Source organism: Camelus ferus, chromosome 19 (genome assembly GCF_009834535.1).
Source record: "Camelus ferus isolate YT-003-E chromosome 19, BCGSAC_Cfer_1.0, whole genome shotgun sequence".
NCBI classification, from domain to species: Eukaryota; Metazoa; Chordata; class Mammalia; order Artiodactyla; family Camelidae; genus Camelus; species Camelus ferus.
Window position 1 is genome coordinate 14,552,942 of NC_045714.1, and position 20,598 is coordinate 14,573,539.

The 20,598-nt window shown below is 54.0% G+C and overlaps 1 protein-coding gene across 1 annotated transcript in view; it reads right to left on the reverse strand.

Moving 5' to 3' along the window:
• The window catches only part of DIDO1 (death inducer-obliterator 1), a 52,198-nt gene that overhangs the window by 12,551 nt on the left and 19,049 nt on the right, over positions 1-20,598 (reverse strand). The window contains 16 exon segments of the mRNA XM_032461546.1: positions 169-258; positions 856-1,009; positions 1,319-1,823; positions 2,032-2,167; positions 2,372-2,476; positions 2,609-2,725; positions 3,602-3,761; positions 3,904-4,007; positions 4,009-4,379; positions 12,832-13,048; positions 14,050-14,262; positions 16,128-16,449; positions 17,076-17,308; positions 17,310-17,908; positions 18,713-18,827; positions 19,307-19,494. Of these exon segments, the coding sequence (XP_032317437.1) occupies positions 169-258; positions 856-1,009; positions 1,319-1,823; positions 2,032-2,167; positions 2,372-2,476; positions 2,609-2,725; positions 3,602-3,761; positions 3,904-4,007; positions 4,009-4,379; positions 12,832-13,048; positions 14,050-14,262; positions 16,128-16,449; positions 17,076-17,308; positions 17,310-17,906 (3,324 nt within the window). The 5' untranslated portion in view covers positions 17,907-17,908; positions 18,713-18,827; positions 19,307-19,494.

Consider the following 20,598-nt stretch of genomic DNA (forward strand, 5'->3'; position numbering starts at 1 on the left):
TCTCACACGGCTAGCCAGCGTTACACTCAATTTTAAACGTTCACCAGGAAATACCTCAAAAGCTATAGACCTTTCAAGTACTGACGCATCAAGATGAGAAGGGAGAGAGAGAGCTGTGTGAACAGACCCCTCTTCCACGGGTGCAGAGGTTAGACTGTGAGCAGGTACCTTAGACACAGAGGACTTGAGTTTGCCGACATAATCCCAAACTGTCCTCGGGGCGATCCTTCCACCGATGTGAATCGTGTCGGGCAGGTCCTAAACAAAACGCACTTTTGAGCAAATGACCAATAAAACCGTGGCGTTCAGAGAGAGACTGACGCGGTCACTTCCAGGCACCAAGCTCCCCATGACTCACAAGCACTCACTCAGGAAACTACGGCTACTCCAGAAAGAACAGCAGTGGCCGCACTAACGCCACTGAGCTGGCGAGCACCAGGGCACAAGCGACCGGCCACAAGGCTGCTGCGATGCGCACCACCTGCTAGGCAGGACTGACGGCAGCCTTCTAGACCACGCACACCACGCAGGTCCTCTTGCCTGGTCACAGCGACGGCCGGGCCCTCGACACCCAGGGTGCGCAAGAGCCCCTGGGCAACAGAGGTAGGAGGAAGCCGAGCTTCAGCTTTTCAGGAAAGTCGAAAGGTCTGATTTCTCATCTGAATTTCTGCCACCGTCCTAACTGCTGGACCTGCCCACTCGGTCCCGCAGTCTCGACTCTGGCCTCTAGGGGCGCTCGTGCGTCCGCTCAGCGGGACGCTGGCACAAGGCCGATTCCGGCACCCAGATCAGAGTGTCTGTGAGAGACAGGTGCGCGCACACACATGCACACACGCACACACACTCGGTTCTAACCTCACTGAGATAATCAAAACATCCAGAGACAGGATACGCCTTTGTGACAAATTTTGCTACACTCTGCATGTTAATAAATCCTTTCCAAATGGTGCTGAGTCGAGACAAGAAGAGGCTTGTATCTCCTTCTGGAGGGGACCGTGACTCTGAGGTGCTGTAAAACAAAGCCAAGCAAATGAGTGAGTCTTCCTCTCTGCACAAAGGACTTCCAAAAGACTACATATTTATAAAGCAAAGTGAATTCCTGCAAGGTTTGATAGATCACTTTATCAAATTAACTACTTTAATCGTGATGACTGAGATAACTAGGTATCCTAAAACTGAAGCTTTAAAAAAAGCCTGTATAAAACAGGAACACTGTATCTCTGGGGAGATCTCAGAGCTGAATCGCTCGTCAGCATGTCTTCTGTTCACCAGATATGGGACGCTGCCCAGCTCGCCAGGCCACACCCAGAGGCCGCACCTGACGCTCGGGGACGGAGTGACTGACAAGAGGTATCTGGGCTCCGGGGACGCGGATGGCTTGGCCAGGATGGACTTGGGCACTGTCACGGAGGCCACTGCAGGCTTCAGGATGTCTTGCCGGGGTTCCACCGGGGGGGCGCTGTCTGGGCGGGCTGCTGCAGGAGCTGAGACCGCGCACGGCCCGCCCGGGGCGGTTCTGGGGTCTCTGCCGGATACCGTGACCGTGGTGAGCACACCGCCACCACAGGAGGCAGGGCAGGGGGTGTCTCCCAGGGTGGAGGCCTCGGGGTGGCCATCCCCTGGAGGCGCTGGGAGCCACTCTCCCTGCAGGCCCGGCTCCGAGGTGCTGTCAGGCAGGGCCTCTGGAGCCGCCTCGCCAGCCGAGCTGAGGGCCGGCTCGGACGGAGCACTGGCGTGCTTGGGCTTGGGCTCCTCCTTCCCAGCAGAAGCGGACAGCCTTTGCTTCTTAGGGGCCGGCTCATCCTCGGCCACTGGAGCCTGGCCTGGAAAAAGAGGACAGCTTTGGTGAGAAGTCCAACCCCTTCAAGGGCAAAGCCTGCCCGCGGGCAGACGACCTCTCCTAAAAAGCAGCACTGCAGAGGTGGGGGCTGACTCCATCAACTTCAGAAAACTAAATTAATTTTTAAAAATCGGCTCGGACATAACTGTCATAAGAAGACTCTCCAAAGTCTCACCCCAGGTCACACTCACCTGTGCAGATCTTACAGTTCAGGTCAAAGAGGTGCGCCCGGTGCTGGCTGGTCGTGTCCTTCAACATGCTGCTGAAGACGTCCAGGGGGGGCGCCGGGCTCCTCTCGGGGGCTGCCCGCGCCGACTCCTGCTGCTCCTAGAGCACCAGAGACAAGGCGGGTCACCCCGCCGCCGAGCCGGCAGCACATCGCGCAACACCGCGTGATGGGGGGGAGGGCTCTGAGCACACGTGCTCCGGAGTGCGACCGCGTGTGCTTGAGCTCAGGGTCTGCCCAGTAAAGATGTGGAATGGATTCGTTTTAGCCAATTCCTGTGAGCACTGGAAACCCCAAAGGCTCACCTCTGAGTCTGACACGGGTGGAGAATCCTCCAGGTCGGGGGCAGCCTCCTGTTTCGCAGCAGGCTTCTTACTTTCATTATGCAACTTAGTTCTGGACTCCATCACCTAAGAGGAAAAAGACAGACCCGAGCCCTAAGCCTTCTCTCGCAGGAGGACTTGCTCCCGCCACAGTCCACTGAGTCGCTTGCTTCCGGGGCCGCACATCCCACGCCTCGAGCCGCCGCCACCAGCACTCACAGATTTTGTCGGCCTCTCCTTCCACACAGAGAGCTCTTTAGATACGAGTTCCTCTGGCTTCATCCTCACAAGTTTTGCCAAGGAGATTTCTTCACGCAGAACACGGTGGAAGAGCCCCTACAAACAAGCATCTTTCGTTCAAAACGCTTCTCTGCAAGTTGGACCCTAAGCTACCAGAGACGACATGGAGAGAGACGACACGAGTCCTGGCCCGAAGGCCAGGGTGGGGGCCCGACCCCCTGTGAGTCAGCAGGGGCCCGGGGACCCAGGCTTGCAGGAACACGGTCAGCAGACATAGACACAGGGCCAGGGATGAAGGTGGGGGGCCAAAAGAGCCAACGTTAAGTCTGGGTGCGACCAGCTCCTAAGCACAGGCGGAGGCCAGGCCACACCGGGGTGGGGGATGGGGGCAGGAGGCAGAGCAGCCTCACTGGGCAAGTGGCTAATCTTTTCGAGCCTTTATATTCAGTGATGCCACTGGAACACACTGCTCGGCCACAGTGCCAGGGGACGTGGTGCGGGGTGAGGCCCTGCGGTGAGCACTTCTCATCACTCGCTGCTTGGCCAAGGAAGCCCAAACTGGCAGGCTCGCTCGGCTGACGGGGACCACAAGGAGGAAAAGGCTGTCAGAAGCCCAAGTGGGGCAATACCCACACGCTAGGCAGAGACATTCCTGGGGCCCACGAAACGACGGGAAAGTGATTTACAGCCATGTTTGACGAGACTGATCCAGTGGGATGACAAAGGACGTCAGGGAGCCGGCAAGGCCCCGGGGCTCCTGGGGAGGGCGGGCAGGATAAACGACCAGCCTCCACACCAATGACATGCAGCCCCTGGCACCCAGCAGAGGACAAACAGCTCTCAGCTTTCGCAGAAAGGACACAAATGCTTCTGCTTCCAACTGCTGCGTTTGGCTTATGACCGTGAGACGCAGCTCCGAGGAGCGAGGCCGCAGCCCAGCCGGGCCAGCAGCACCCCAACAACCGCACACACCTGGTTCTTGGGGTCCTTGAGGTTGAACATGATGCTGCGGTACTTGCTCTTGTACCGGTTGTCTGTCACTCGGAACAAGTTAAACATCTCCTTCTCGATGTGCAGTGCAATTTTCCCAACCTCGTTTTCGGTCATGACTAGGTCATCACTGTCGCTGACTCTGGAGGAACAAGAGGCCCTGCGTGAGCTGCTGCACACAAGTGTGGTGTTTTTAAATAGGACAAAGGACAGCTAAGAAGCAGCCATAACTTAAATGGAAAACCTTCCACTTTAACAGGTAAGAACGGAGTAGAACAGCCCACCTTTTCCACAAAATCTCCTTCAAGGAGCGTCGTATGTTTTGCCGAATCTGTGAATTTGGCTGTGATGGGGCGGCGCTCGACGTGCCTAGACGTCCAGGGGCCGGGAGAGGCCAGGGGGACAGCAGCGGCCCCAGGCTTCCTGGCTGCCCCCGCTGAAGCAGCAGAGCCGGGGAACTGTCTGGGGGCAGATGTGGCAGTGCTGGGCGCCAGCCCTGCAGGCTTGGTGGCAGGAGCACTGCCAGCAGGGGCGGCTGAGAGCCACCGCCTCTTGGGGCTGGCGCCCTTGAGGCCCAAGGGAAGCTTTCTGATGGCTGCTTTGCCCACTGCTGTGCCAGCAAAAGGAGGGGACTTCTTTGGGACGAGGTTTCTGGGTGAGGGCTGTTTGCCGCCCCCCAAGGAGCCCAGAGGACCCGTTCTCTTCGGCACCGCAGCCGCCACCACCGTCTTCTCCTCCGTGCGCCTGTCCTCCTTCCCTGCTGCAAAGGAGACAAGAAGGCTTGGTGAGGGCGCGGGGACCCCACACAGCACGCGCCCCAGACCAGCAAAGGCATCCCAGGCATCGCTTAGACAGGTTTGGAAGATTGTTAAAATAACCGCCAAATTCAGAAAAGGAGTGTGTGTAAAAAGGGCTACCAGCAACATTCATGATCGTGACCATACTTTGTCTCAGGAAGAAATGCTTTATTATTAAAACTTTTATTTCAACCAAATAACTCTTAATTATCAAAGGCTTGACTGAAATCATTAGCTAAGCTTGAAAACTGAAGGGATGAATTTCACATCTGCAATTTTTGGTAAACAGGAACTTAGAAAACCTTACCAAGATGGACCAAACAGACGCATTCTCTTTAAATGCACATTCACCCGCCTTGGGGACCCTGGGGTGTGAAAGGAGGAGCAACAGTCCACTCTCGGGGGGACCCCAAGAATGAGAGGCCCTCATTCTTTCAGATAAAAACCAACTGGATGTGATGATGTCAGTAAAACAGAGGAAGCCGGTGGGGACCTGCAGCACCGGCCGTCAGGTACCCTACACTTTGGGGGAAAGTGGGTGACAGGAGTACAAAATGCTGTCCCCAGAGTTCCCGTTTACATCCCGTTAGTTGATCACTGGGTAAGACAGGCAGTCCGTTTAATCCCGACAAGGACTGGAGTCCAGAACTAAAACAAAACAGCACCACCGCCTCTCGCCCTGGGGCAGCCGGTGCTCTGCGGAGTGTGCGCCTCCCCGGGTCAGTCTGCTTCACTCTAAAACGGCAGACACAGTATCAAAACCCCGGCTTGCACAGGTTTTTAATGCCATGCCGGTACCTCCCACTGACAGACCGGATCACACTTGGTCCTGTACAGACCTTCAGAATGACGCTCTCAGAAGCAGGGAAGCTCTAAGGCCAGTGTTGCGACCCTCAGCCCCAAGGCTTGGCCCGAGCTGCTGGGGGCCGCGGGCAGCATGTGCACTGGTGGCCCCTGCTGACACACTGCACAGAAAGGCAGGGGTCGAGAGGGGTGAAACAGAGGAACTGGGGGTCCAGTCATGAGCGAGGGCAAGGAGGTTCAGTCCCACAGGACCAACAGAGAAACTGCCTCCCTAGAGCCGGCTTTTCTCACTAAGCCTCAAAATCCCCCAAAACCTAAACGGGAAACTTGACAGGTGCTCCAGCGGCCTTCGAACCTCCCGAGCTCAAAGCCGGTCAGTGCTAGGGCTTCCTGTAATCGTCCCAGCAGGCCAGGGATGGAGCCTGAAATCCTGGGGGGGGGGGGGGAGCTGAGCCCCGGCCAACAGGTATGGCCTGACCCCAAAACAGCTCCCCCGTGTTCACAGCCTGGGGCCCCGCGCTGCCAACGGCTGGCATGGCCATGCTGGCAGAAGGCCAGAGCGGCCGCCGAGGCACGGGTACTGGAAGGCCAGGGGCCTCACGCTTTTCCCAGCTTTACAGTCTGCACCAGCACCATACACATCCAGAGCTCGGGACGGCACTGCAAGCACTTCACCACCAGCTGACCCTGCGTCTCCTATTTCCACTTCACAGAGCCCCCAAGATCAAGTCCCCTTGCCCACGGTATCCCAACACTGGACCCCAGTGCTCGCAGGCATCCCCTGGGCCTGTGCTACCCCGTCCCCCTGCTGAGTGGCCCTGCCGATCAATATCCCCAGTCACCAACAGTCATGGCTCTAAAGGCCTCCTTCCCTTGGGAGCTGAATGTCTGAATAAAGCACAGAATGAGGATATGACAAAGTCCGACAAAGCAAAAACTAGGGACGTAACAGGAACTGAGACTAAGAACTACATTTCTACATGAATCATTTCGTCAGATCAAGTTTGTAAACCTAAGGAGGCACCGTCCTTCAGTGTATGTAGATTTATTTTTACCAACTTGGATCTGGCTAACGAGGTCCGCAGCATCGAACCCACGGGACCGCCAGAGTTCAGGTTATGTCAGATGGACAGAGGCCCCTTTCCTTGGGGAAGGGACGAGCGCAGGGGCACGGCAGGACGTGGTGCGAGACATGATCTCCAGCAGGGGATGAGGAGCAAACTTGTCCGGACTGCGATCAAGACCTAAAGCCAACCCAGTCAGTGTCTTATAGACACAAATCCTGCTGAGATGATTTTCATGGCGCACTTTTAAATAACTGCTTCCAGAATCCTCATCGAGGTGCCTGAGCATAAACACAAGATCCGTGATGGGCCACAGACCTTGCCATGCGACATCTACATGGTTTCAGGTGACATCCGCTCCCTAAGATCAATACTCCCGCAGGTCCAACTGGTGTGTGCTCACTCACTCAGGGACAACCCAAACCAGGAGATCACTTTTAGGACACTTCCAGTACATGTGATTAAAACGACCTAATCCGAAACAGTGGTAACAGGAAATGGACGTCATCTCCTTAAAAAGCAGAGGATGGCTTTCCTTAAAAACTCAGTGCCTTTTTTAAAGTATATAATTAGTTTCTTCTAGCTTTTTAGTCAACTTTCCTTAACCCTTACCTACACCTCTGAGAGTATTTAAGTGTAATTAGGTAAATTAAAAAATCATTGGTAAAATGTTGAAACTGGTGGACAGCAACAGCAAGTTGGCCATGTCCCTCTTCTACTCTGAAGGAAAATGCTTAAAAACGGAAGTTACATTTGGTCCCATGGTGAGCTGGACGTGGGTTAGCTGCTGTGGAATGACAGTGACCACTGTGCAGGGCCAGTGTCTGACAGGGAGACAAATGTTGAGTAGAGCTAAAATCAAAACCACAAATTCTTCATCCAAATTCACTTGTTGTGTACAAATTCACAGAAGAGCAAGGGATAACTAACCAACCAGAAAAAAACGGTCCTAGGGAAGCAGCAGGCCAGCACGTTCGAGTGGCTTCAGGGTATAGCAGACTCCCCCAGGGATGCCGAACCCCTCGCTGGTCAGCAACCCCTAAGCTGCACACATGAAGCCCAGGAACTGCATGGTGGTCTCCCACCTGCACCTGCCCACCGGGCTGGACGCTGACTGCTTTCGGGAGTGTGTACCAATCTGCCCCTCCGGTGGCACAGCCTCCTTCAGTGTCTGCATCCTGGGGGCCTACTTGTGAGGAGGAAGAGGTGCCTGAGTTCCAGGCCCAGAGTTGTCCCGGGGCTCCAGAGGACCAGACCACTGCCACAGATGGAGATTTTCTGCTGAGTCTGGCAGTCTGTCCAGCTGCGGTGAAGCCTGGTGGAGCACTGAGCTGGTTCGTGTGCTCAGGGACCAGCAACACTCTAATTGGCCAATTTCCCAGTAAGCATGAAGCTCGGGGCCCTGTCACGCTGCAAAGAGCTGTGGCGCTGAGGCATCGCCGACCACTGGGTGGCACTGGTGGGCCTAAGCGGAGACGGGAGGACACGGGATGGGGGCCATGATGCTCGGGGAAGACAGCAGCTGTGCAGCCAGCGGCCCACGGGAAGTCACCCCAGGATGAGCAGCCCGCCCAGCGCCATGCTGCCCCTGCCAAGATGGTCCATGCAGATGGCTCCTCATGGGGGCTGGTGAGAAACCCTGAGTGACTGCAGACTGCTCTGCCTCTCGTCCTGCCCAGTTCACTCCCAAAATGCCCAGGCAGGCAGCTCTCTGTCACACTGACACCTGGGGTGGGCCCACTGCTTAAGAACGATCAGCTGTTGAAGGTAGAAAAGTCAGTGAGCCCCTGGAGAGGCAGCGAGCCCTCCACGGGGTGCAGGGAGGCATCCTGCAGGTCGCAGGTCAGAGTGGCCCCATGGGTCACCCTCTCTGGAGCCACCCCACTGCCACTGGGTCCCCAACCCACTCGGCACTAAGACCAGGCAGCTACTGCGGCAAGGACAGTGTCACGGGGACCGAGGGCTCAGAAGACGCACGTGGAGTGGCTGGGGGTGCTGCTGTGACATCAGCTATTGCCAGCTCAGCGGGACAGGGGCAGAGTGAAGCTCCCCATTTCAGCTGTTCCTTGACTGTCAAGATTTTTCTCAGTGTGAAAAATCAAGTAGCAAGAGAAAACCATTTTGCTCTTGTGCCTTTGCTTAAATATCCTGAAGTCAATCATTCTTCTAGAAGTACAGTACTGCTTGCTTTCACTTCAGAAAACACAGGCACTCCCCAAACGAGACTGGGGGTGGCCTGGGCTGCTCTTCAGCACTGGGGGGCTTTACGTAGGTCCACAGCAGACTGTCCTGCTTTGGGGCTACAAGTTTTTCAAGACTGATTTTTTTTCTTACTGGTGTCCAGTATTTGAGTGACCTACACCTTTTGAGAGAGGGGCAGAGAACTGTCCATAATAAACTTGCAAAAAGCAAGTACACACCTGGAGGCAAATTACCCTTCCTAGTTTTAACAGTGTGACATACAGTATTTTGAAAATTAAACCCAAACCTGATTTATGTTGGATTGGTAATACATGAAATGGTCAAGCCATCCTTCCACGGGAGCCCGAGAACGCAGCAGGACAGGATGGAGGCCACACAGGGAGGCAGGCATTTCGCCCTTCCTGTCTAGGCTACTGGGACCACGGGGACCAGGCCAGACTCCTTTGGGAGGAGAGATCTCTTGAGACCTGTCAACAGGCAGCCTCACCAGTTTGATGAGGCTACATTTTAACTGTTATTTGTGCTCAAATTGTCTACTTCAAGCAACATGATGGGGCGAGGGTGTGTTAAAGATTTCGTTTACCACCCCCCAGGCCGCAGTCCCAAAGGGCCAGGCTCAGCGGAGGGGCCTGCGGCTGGCGGCAGCCCGGGGCCCGGTGGGCTACGCAGCAGTTACCTGTGTGCGCTCCGTGCTGGCCGCCTCCGAGTGTGCAGGCGATGCAAGTCGCCCAGCCTTCACTTACATGAGTCAAAGTGTAAAATGTCTTATCAATCTTCTACGTCTACTTCTTTAATTCTCAGAAGAATAGAACTACGTGGGTGGTGATGTGCAGCACACACAGGCAAGACTGTCCCCTCACAACTTCGCACAGCCCTGGAGCTCAGGAGCCGTGCGGGGGGCACACAGCAGCGTCTTCAGAGGGGACCCTGGGCCCAACAATGCCTCGGGGACTCTCCGTAAGCCCCGCTACAGCAGGTGCGGAGCCCCACAGGCTGCACGAAGGCACAGAGCAGCAGGAGGCGAGCAGGACCAGTGCTGTGGGGACCTCTAGCCCCACCCCCCGCAGTGGCTGCAGCTCTGAGTTAGGAGGTTAAAGTGCATGTACATGTGAAGCCTTTCCTGCCCTCATTTACTCAACAGCTGGATATTCTTTTTTAAGGTGTAGAAAGTAAACACTTAAAAATATCAAAGAACACCAGTGACAACCAAGGGAACTGCAGCCACGTGGGTAATAGTAAAGTCAGCTGCCACGGTGAATCCTTTACCGGGACAAGTTCCGGTCTTCCCTCCAACTGGGGGTAGGAAACCGGTTCAGATGTACAAAGGCTGCTTTGTCTCCCACATTTTTTTTGCCACTGACAATTCAGGAAGAGCAGATAAAAATGGCTCACACGACTGATAAAGTGCAACTCCCCCAAGCTGTGCCCTTCCCCTCCAACGTCCCTCACATCCCCGCGTGACTCTAGGAGACTTGTCTCCTCCCATGACGGCCTGTGGAATGTGCTCCTGGAGCCCACACCAGCTGTCCCCATGGAACCCGTGCCCCGGGACCCGCTTCACATGGCATGGGGACCAGTCTGCGTGGCACACACACGAGCCACTGGGAAATGCTTTTATCTGGGTAAGATGCTCAACACATTGCAGGATTTGGGTGTACAGTTCTGTCAGGGTTCCATTTTAATTCTCAAAACTAGATGAAACTGTTGAAGTCTCATTTTCCAGTCAAAATCCAGTGTTTTAAGTCACTTATGAGTCATTTAGGGAGTCCAAATACTAGTAGCTGTGCCTGACTCAGAATTCCACTTCTGAATTCTAATAAACCAGGGACAATTTAGAAAAATATTTTCAGCCCTCTTTATGCCTTGACAGTAATGAGAAATAAACAGTGAAATGAAGAATAAGTAGTAAGACTATAAAAACACAAAGGAACATACTGTGAAGAGAAATAAATAAAACAATTACAAGTTAAAGAAACTATACAGAAATTCTCAAAAACAATTTTTAAAAACTCACCAGAGAACAAGTGTAAGTTAACCCCTCACCCCGGGAACACAAAGGAGTTACCGACACTTTCATGGGAAAAGCAGGGAAGAGCTTCCATGCATAGCAAGGTCTTGCCTGCCATGGTCACTGAAAAGCAGCCCCTCCCCTTCCTGCAACCCAAGGCCAGTGCCAGGCCTGGGAGGAGCAAGGTCCAGAGCACCTCCTGGAGCAGGGAGCTGGCTGCCCAAGGATCCAACGCCTGACTGGACCCAGGTCAATGCAGAGCGTCTCCTCCTGAGAACCGTCCCCAGCATGACCTACACCCCAGATCTCATCCCTGCCCCCCCCCACATTATGCTCTGCAGCCAGGGGTCCTGGTGGGGATGCAGGGCTCTGCCGAGTGTGCGCAAAGTGCCCCCTCCCACTGGCCTGTGGGGAGGGGCCCCTGCACCTGCGAGGTGACGGCTTGGGGCAGAGGGAGAGGCACTGCTACTCACCAAGGCTGCAGTCGGCGCTTTACCAGCGACCTTTACTCTCCTCCCAATCATCTTTTGGGAAGATGACATTTCTGGGATAACAAAAAATGATCAGAAGCAACTAGCTCAAAAGTATGTTCCTGACGTACGCTATGAATTGTGGCTATCCACTCATTTACTCCTGAGCGGCAACCGTGCTGGGAAGGGCAGTCATTAATTTGTCCCAACTTCCCATCAACAGACCCATCCCCAGCTTCAGTGAGGAGCTGACTGCAGAGAAGAGGGGCAGGGAAGAGGAGGGAAAGCCAGCCTGTGAGCACAGCCCCCACCTTCCCCCCGTATCACGCGCCAGCCCAGTGCACCTAGACTAACCCCACCCTGGGGGTCTCTGGGCAGGTTCCCAGGTCCGGTCGACAGGGATGGAAGATAACTGAGCTGAGATCAGTCGCTCAGGGCGCTGTGGCTATACCCCAGTTGTCCTTTTATTCTGACATGTGCCTATAACCAATTTAGAGCACTTCTGCACAATCTTCCAAAGTGACTGCTCCCCACCTGTGCACAGCTGGGTGATGCCCATTTTCAGGCCTGTTCATAGCCCCCGTTAGCTAAAATGGAGAGGTGCTGCAATTTGATGGAAATTTGAGACATGTCGTTAGCACGCAGTTCTTAGCTCAAACCTAAGTGTATCAAGACTCATTCTAACACAGCAATTGCTTAATTCTGTACTTAGCTCACTCCTAAAATCCAAAATTAAAAAAGTATATATACATATGCAGTAATGCTTTGCAAATTATTTGCAACTCCATTTCTTGGGTCTTGGGCCTCTACATTCTTAGAATGAGTATTTAGTTACGCATTTTTCTAACCACTCTGCATTTACCATTACCCATGAGGCCTTCCCTCAGGCGACTGCTTAAAAAGCTGGCTGAAAGAAGGCAGCCCACTTCTGTAATTTTGAGATTTAGGCCTACTTTTTGGTGCTTTTTAAAAAGTCACAAGAGTATAAAACGTAGCACAAACAAAAACTGAATAAAAATAATAAGATGTGGGTTATGGATCAATTTAAATTTCCAAAATTCAATTTTGGCAAATGAAGCTGAGAAACAAGAACAAAGAGGAAAAATTCAAGTTGCATGACCTCATCTAAGCTCTCAAAGTTCTCTCTGAATTATCTGGATCCTGCTCACCTGCAATCTGGGGTGAGGGGACCCAGCAGGGCCACATTCCAGTGTGGAGCCGGGACACGGGGTCCCCCATCTGGGTGCTGCAGAGTGGAGAGACACCGTACTCACTTACCTTCGTGCTTATGAAGCGGCGGTCAACGGCCATTCAAACTGGCTTGTGTGTCTATGTGGTGTGTGGTGTGTGAATTGGACATGGAAAGAAAATCCCTGTCTGGCCGAAAGCAGCTTAACTCCTGAGAATCATACTTCAGTGGAACATGAGACACAGCACTACTGTGTGAGAGCCCCCACGACAGAGAAGCGAGGCTCGCGGGCACTCGTGCGGCTCCGAGGCTGGGCCCACAGTGCGTGTCTGGACGACGGGCGCTCGTGCTGGGCAGTGCGCCTACTCAACCAGGCACTGTGAGGTCACGCGAATACTTACCAGAGCCTAAGAATAAAAAAGAGATTAAAGACAGCAACTTTCAGAGGTAAAACATTCAGCAATGAGGCTGGTACAGCTGTTTGGAAAACAGACAGAAGTCCCGACAGACTAAGGGCGGGCACACGGGGCTCTGAGGTGGCTTGGGTCGGGCGTGCGCGTCCATCTTTGGAAGGGCAGCACGAAACACAGCTACAACTCCCAGCTCTGGACAGGCCTGAGCAGACGGCTGTCCAGAGAGCCCGGGAAGGGTCCAGAGCTCCCCCTGGGTGATACATACATTTACACAACAGAGGCGGCCAGGGGGCAGCAGTCCTTTCTGGCTTTACTGCATTGTAATTGTGGTCACTCGCCCAGGATGGTGTGCCGCTGCTCTCGCAAGTGGCCTCCTGGGTGAGGCCCTCACTCCTGGGAGGGGCAGCCACCGCCTTCTTCAACGTGTCTTCCTTCTTGTCTGCGGCTGGCCTCTTGTGCACAGAAGAGATTTTAATGCCTGCCTGGATAATCAGTAAAACCCCAATCATTAATGAGGTCAGAATTACCTTCCTTCATTTCACTTTCCAATCAAAGTCGGGCGATGCCCTATTCCCGGGGTCCAGTCAAGCCCCCACAGCGCCCTGAGCATGTGCGTGCACGGCATCTGCTCAGCGCGAGGGCCTGGCCCACCTCCCACATCATGCCCAGGACTTCAACGTTGGAGCGACGTGACAGCACAGCGCACGATCCTGCGGTACAGGCAGGCCTCCATGCGAGAAGACGACAACCAACGCGAGGGGCAGTGGAGACAGGCAGGCAGACAGGCAGGCAGACAGACACACACACACACCAGGGGCACCAAGGACAGCTCCGAGCCCGTCCCCTACTTCCCCCGCACTCGTGCCGGCACCCCTTAACCATGGAAGCAACAACTACTTCTTTGGGAGTTCCATGATTCAAACTTATCAGCCTTGAAGAGTAAGCCACCTAATCCTAAATAAGCATTTTAAGTATCAAAAAACCTCCCAGAAAAGCAGTAGTTACGCTTTGATGTGAGGCTGCGACACAGCCACATCAAACTGAGACAAAACTCGAGTCAGCAAGAGCCTGTGATCTTGAAAACATCCCGGCTCTTCCAAAAGCACAAGCAGTGCAGGGGGCCGAGGCTAAGTCCCAGAGGGGGCAGAGCACGGGGCCCCGCCCGAGATCCCACCCCTGCCCCCGCTGCCCCGTGTTTCCACACAACTGCTGCCAGCACTTCTCCCAAGAAGGCCGGCCTGTGGACGAGAAGCTGCTTCTGCGCAGCAGCCGGCTCCTGAGTTTATGCCGATGACGCCCTGGCCAGAGCCGGAGCAACACTGGAACAGACGCTTCTTTGTAATTCTGACAGAAAACTGGAGGCGGTGGGGGCCAAGGCACGGGTGGCAGTGCAGCACACAGCCGGGCCGCCGCGCCCGCAGTGCCTGCCCAGCCTGTGGCGCCCCCAGCTCCCTCCTCAGATGGCTGGTCTCGCTCAGCTTACCTGGGCGCTGCATTTCTGAAGAACGAGCTTCTCGGGCTTTGCCTTGGCTTTCTCTCTAGGCTTCGGCTTCTGCTCTTTCCCCGCACTCAGAAACCTCATGGTGGCGGCAGCATGCTTCAGGATGCAGTCGTTGCTGCAGTAAACCGAGTCGGGCTGCGCCACGCTAGAGCACCCAGGCCCGATGCACCTGGAGGCGCCAGGAGCCTCCACCACCTGCAGGAAAAAAACAGGACTTCGAACAACCTACTTCCACCTTCAGCAGGCATGGCGCTTTGTAAAACCACGCCTCACAGTACTGAGACCGCTTCTTAACGGTGGACGACCATGAGTAAAGGAGCGCCTCTGGTCATCCAGAGCACACAGCCCGCCTCCCCCCCACCCCCGCCGTGTGTGTGCAGCCCTCACGTCAGGCGTAGGGGGCAGAGGTCTCAGGGGACTTCAGGACTCACTTCTGAATAGAATGGGATTTCACACCCACAATTAGGTTCCATCACTGGGCACAGGGGCAGGGATTTTGCACATGTAATTAAGATCCCAAATAAAAGGATTCCCAGGAGGCTCAAAGGGTCTGATTTAATCCAATGAAAGCCCTTGAGAGGGCCTGGCTGGGAGAGGGCCGTGGCAGGGCACTGAAGGCAAGACTGCCAGACAGCATCCAGGATGGCCAACTCAATCTGTCTCAGAAAAAGGTAACTTTGTAGCCATGTGCGCCACAAACATCACACAGGACATAATTACTTGCTAAATCACGTGAGAGCTTTGGAAAGTGGCTCTTTCCCGAGCCCCCACCTACCCCCGGCGTGCAGCCCGAGAGACCCAGAGCAGAGGGCCTTGCTAAGCCAGGCCCAGGCTTCTGACCCACAGAAAGCAGCTCATGACTTTGTTTTAAGCTGCTAAGTCTGTGGCGCCCTGTCACGCCGTGGCAGGGATGGAGGGCACTGCAAGAACCAAGTGCAGCCGCTGCTGTTTACGACGGAAGCACGTTCTGACGGTCACGACACACGTGCAAGCACAGACCCCTCCGACGTACTGGAGCCAAGTCTTACTTCTCAAGGGAGGTACTTAACTGTCTTTCTTCCAAAGAATCCAAGTTTTACTCAAAAATATTTAAGCTACATAGTCTCAAACACATCAGCAATAGGAAGACTTTCCCCACTAATTCAATTCCATTAATTAAAAAAAATTACCATTTACTGTCACACTTCCATGGTAGTATGGTACAATTTACACGGTCCAGCCCTCAAGGCCACCACAGCGCACAGGGTTATGGCAGGGGTGCCGACACGGCCACCTCAGAGCCTCCTGTGTGCCTAACACCTGCTGAAGGACGGGCGGTGGGGTGCCCCCCACCAGAGGCCTGGGGTGAAAACATGCCCTGAGTGGGCCGACCAGGAGAGCAAGATGCATGGAAACCGTGACAAAGAACCACGGACTGGAAGGGGCCTAAAAACCGGCCGGCAGGAGACACAGGTAAACAGGGCCGGGAAGGGAGCAAAGAGCCCGCGCGAGCACTGGTGGGCACCCGGGAGCACAGCAAGGGTGTCCCCTCAGCAGAGGGCACCCCTGAAGCGCCCACCGCTCGGAGGAGGGAGCCGAGCCAGGAAGGCACCAGCAGCCGCAGCTTCTTGGTGGGGTGGGTGGAAGACCACCGGCTCTCTCAGGCTGGTGGCGGGTGGTTCAGGTGCACACGTACTTTGATGATGAAAAATAATTTCCTTACTTAACATATGAACTTTAAACTCAAGATCCCATTCATAAGAACACTTACTAAATTTTTAAAAAGTGAGTCCATTTAAGGAAAACGTTAAGCCAGTAAAAACAGCACAGAAGGAAGATAGTTAAAAAAAAAAAAAAAAAGAAAAAAGAAAAAAAAAAAAGAAAAAAAGAACGGCAGTGCCGGCATCACACAGGGGCACGGGGAGGCCGCTGCCCTGCCCTGGGCCCAGCCTCGCACGGCGCCGCTCCAGGGAGATTAACTCATCTCAGAAGAAACGACTGCTGGTCTGGACGGTTCTGCCAACAGCAGTCTGAGATCTCTAAGGCGACCCCACCACTGACCTTGAGAGACAGGTACTTACGGGCTGGAATATCTTGAGTTTTTTCTTGCCACTTGGGTTTGCCGCTTTCTCAATTCTGCCCTTTATTCCTTGGTCTTCACTTGATTTCTGCTCTATGGTTCCTATACTGGTAAAGTCAGTGCCGTCAGCATCAGCAGCTCTCACCCGCACGTCCTGCGGGTCTACAGTCTCTGAGCTGTTCTCGTCCTGCACCTGCAGGATGGTGCAATTTGGGCAGATATAGTCTTCCCCATTCCTCTCCAAGAGCCTCCCTCGAGCCTCAGAAATGCCCACACAGTCGCCATGAAACCATTCTTCGCATCGGTCACAGCAAATCATAAACCTGAGATTATAAAATATTAAGAACAGAAAATGAGAAACAAACCAAATGGGATTTCAACACTCTATTATGAAAAATGTGCAAACACACAGAACATCCACGTGGCCTTCTCTTGACTTTACTAACATTCAACTAAATTTGCTTCAACCATCTTTGTGGGGGGCGTCCTGCCCTGAACACCACAGTGCTTGCCCATGAAATGGCAACAATGCCTTTACCACCACTCTCCTGACGAACTAAAACTAGTCACCAAACACTCTGGGCACCCAGTCAAAGCCAGACTCTGAGCTGGCCCTACATCCATGCCACCGTCCAGGACAGCTCAGAGTGTTAACCAAAAGAGCTCTCCCAGACCACACCGCCCGGCACACTGACCTCTGGCTGCACATGGCTGGTGTGAGTGAGGCACAGACACCCAAGGCCAGCTGCCACCACTGGACAGTCCCCACCCTGCTCCACTTGCTTCTTCTTTGACAAGGACTGGTTTGTCTATTTGAACTGAACAAGTGGCTCCTCCAGGCCAGCCAAGGGCTCTTTACATTCAGACAGTGGCCAATCTCAGCGGTGTCCAGGGCCTGGACTTTCTGGACAGCTCGGGCACCAAACCCCGGGGCTACACCTCAACCCACCTGTTGTTGTGAGGCTGCCGGCAGATGCAGTACAGGGCACTGGGGTCGTAGCCCTCACACTCGGGCTTGGGCCTGACCGCGTCCCCAGCCTCTTCGTCCTTAAGCCCCGGGGCCGCCCTCCCCTCTGGCCGGCTCTCCCTGGCCTCTCTTGCCACCTGGGGCGTGGACCCCTGCTCGGCCTCGGGCTCCTGCTGGCCTGGCAGTGAGCCCTCCGCGGGGCCGCCCGCCTGGCCAGTCCACAGCCTCGGGCGGCTCGTCGCCCCGGCGCTTCTTCCTCAGCCGGCTCTGCGGGCCCTTGGCGGGCCCGTCGGCTGGCTCCTGCGCTCGCTTCCTCCGCAGCCGGTTCTGAAGCTCCTTCAAGGTCAAGCCGTCGCTGTCGCTGTCGGAGGTGTCGTCCTCACCGCCGCCCCCTCTGGCCTTTGCGGGGGCCGGGCGGCCCCTGGCGCCCACAGAGCTGGCCTTGGGCCCGCTCTTCACGTCGGAGGCGCTCTCCACACTCCCTTCAGAGGCGGTTTCGGCGTCTGTGACGGGGCACGACGTGGGCTCGCCGGGGTCCTCCAGGGAGACGGGGGCACTCCTCCTGCCTCTGCGGCGGACAGTGGTGAGGAACTCCTCCACCCGCTCCGTCCGCTTTGGCTGCCGCCCGCTGCGCCGCAGGGAGAGGCTCTGCTGCTGCGGCTGCGGCTCCAGGGGGTCCAACTCCACCTCCCCCGCGCCCTCGCGCTTGGCGATGGTGGTTCTCCGGAACCCCCACGTCTTCCTGAACTCTTTGCTGGTGGGCTTGACGGCCCTGGGCGCATCCTCCCCGCTCGGATCACCCTTCTCGTCCATACCTGCCGGGCAGACACAAGCAGACCACGACGGCGTCAGCCAGGGCCCTGCTCCCTCCAAGGACCAGGAGCCACTGGTGACAGGAGCACCCACAAGGGAGCAGCACCCACGCGGGAAACATGGTGACCCAACACTCCTCCACCTACGCAAGTGAAGGGGCTTCCTAAAGTGCAGTACATGAGACCATTCAAGGTAATTCTTGAAGAAAATTTTAACTGTCATGTATCTAATGTTCAGCAGAAAAACACAGCCAGCAACAGATTTAGTTTTGCTGGCTAACTGCTCGGGACAAGGATTTCTAAAACAGGTCGTGGGGAAGGAGTCGAGGAGCAGCATGTGCGTGAGGACAGGACGGGGTCCACCTCCCTCCCCTGGAGTCAGGCTGGCCTTCGACACTCCGGTCTTGGGCTCTGAGGCCCTGAGCTGCGTGAGACGTGCAGCCACCCTGTGCACACCTTACACAGAGCAACCATGGGGAGATGGTGTGGTGTTGGCCCGAACCCCAGCCCTGCTGTGGGCTGAGTGGTGAGTGAGCCCTGTGGTCGCACCACAGGGGAACCCTGCCCAGACTCGGGAGCCACGACCATGTGGACACGAGATGGGTGCTGCTTGGGTCCAGTGGGCTCCAGGGACAGGCGTTAACACCGGGACAGAGGAAATATACAACCAGACGTACGGTACCTTGAATGTGGATTTCTTCTCTCTCTCCTTACCTTTTCACTTTCTTTCTAATAGATTATTAAAGGGTCACGTTTGGGAAAACTTTATTCTTACTTAAAGTGAAGAAGACTTGAAACAGTATATACCTTGAGAATTTTTTTCCCCAAGCTGTGCAGGCTTTAATCACATTTAACTGCTAACGATGACTCAGACTTTACGCCACGTTCCATCCTAGAGGAATGACTGGTATGGAATGAAAACCTTCAAAACATAAACAAAATTCAAATCACACACAACCTAATCCTTTGCTTCCCAATGAGTGCTGTCACTCCCCATTCACCTGCCCAATTCTGCAGCTCCTCCACCCTGTGTCAGCCTGTGACACTCCCAGGTCACTCAGAAGCCTGCAGGAGTAGCTGTGACATCAGCTGTGCCACCATACCACACTTTTCTTGTCTCCCAAGTTCTTCTGCAGGAAAAATTCTCTACAAAACCCAGTTCTCACCAAAGGGACTAGACAACATCATCGTTAATGCACCACTAAAACCACGACAGTAAAAATTAAGGGGACAATCAAGGTCAACCCCTCAGCACACGATTAACATTCATCTAAAAACTTGGGCTAAAGGCTAGAGTATTTCAGCGAAATATTAATGTTGTATCAGTTTCTTTACACATAATGCCACTTTAGACACAGAAAACACGTTATCAAAACCTAAGATTTTGTGGTTGACTTTTACCTTATTGACGTGTCACCTGTCCCAAATGGAAGCTTGGATACGAAGTTCCTGACCTGCTGAACACACCACCCGGCTGAGGCAACCACGGGGTGCGAGGAGGGCGCCAGGCCAGAAACACTGCTGCTGCTGCTCACTGTTCACAAGTAACAGCACAGGGTATCTCGAGACTGCGCCCATGGAGTAAGCTCCTAAAATGAAGAAAATAGTTTATAGGTCTTAAAGTAAATATAGCTAAAACCATGTTTAAAAAGGCATCAAACTTTCCAAGCAATCTCTTATTTGAGTGTAGGTCGTGTGACCTGCAAAGACATCCAGGGAGTGGAAAAACCAACCAACTAGCCTCCGAAACACGGTTCCCTTCCCTAAGGACTTCTAAAAGAAGGGCAGATACTCTGTCCACACTCTGAAAGCAGGGGTCTGGGACAGGCCAAGGCCAGGGCACTGGTGGGAAGAGCCCAGGGGCCTCGGGGACAGAGGGTTTCACGACCAGTCATCGGGTGTCAGCTGCTTTCCAATCTACCATCCTCCTTTGGAGATGGACACAGCTCAATAAAACCTCAGAGAGAAATACGAACACAATGTGCAAAGATGAACAACAAAACTACACACGAGAGTAAACTATTCAGGAATTCTTACCACTGTTAGCTATGTCATCGTTCTAGTTAAAAACCCAAGAAAGGTTTCAGAAGACAGATGTTAGGATGACTGAACAGGACGTGGTACCGCGTCCACGTGCATTTAAACACCACTTCTGCTCCCTCCTTCAAACCACCTTAGTTTATCAGCGAACATGTCTTTGGTCCTGAGTATCAGGCATTCAACACATTTCACATTCTAGACCCAAGACCCTCTGCCAGCACCTCACCTCCTTCTCTGACTCAGGCCAACTGCCTCTCCTTAGAGGAGAGAACTTAGTAACTGAGGTCTCCTTAGCAACAGAACAAACATTCCGCGGCACCTCCTTTTAAAGAGACAGTGACCACTTCACCCCAACCAGCCACCCACATCATCGCGAACCCATGTCAAAACAAGAAACTGCTTCTCAGAAGGGTCTTGAAATAAACTTTCACATTCCACAACAGTGAACATCGACAAAAGCAAAGGAATTCGGATGTTTTCAGGAATGAAGTTTTTAAAGTTTACATCTGGAAAAAGTTTTTGGATTTGAGTTTTGAATAATCAGTCAGAATAGGAGAATCCAGTTATTTCTGTTACATGTAATGAGGTAAGTACTTCATTCAAAATAGATCAGATCACTTAAAATAATTTGGTTCATTTATCTTGACTTTGTA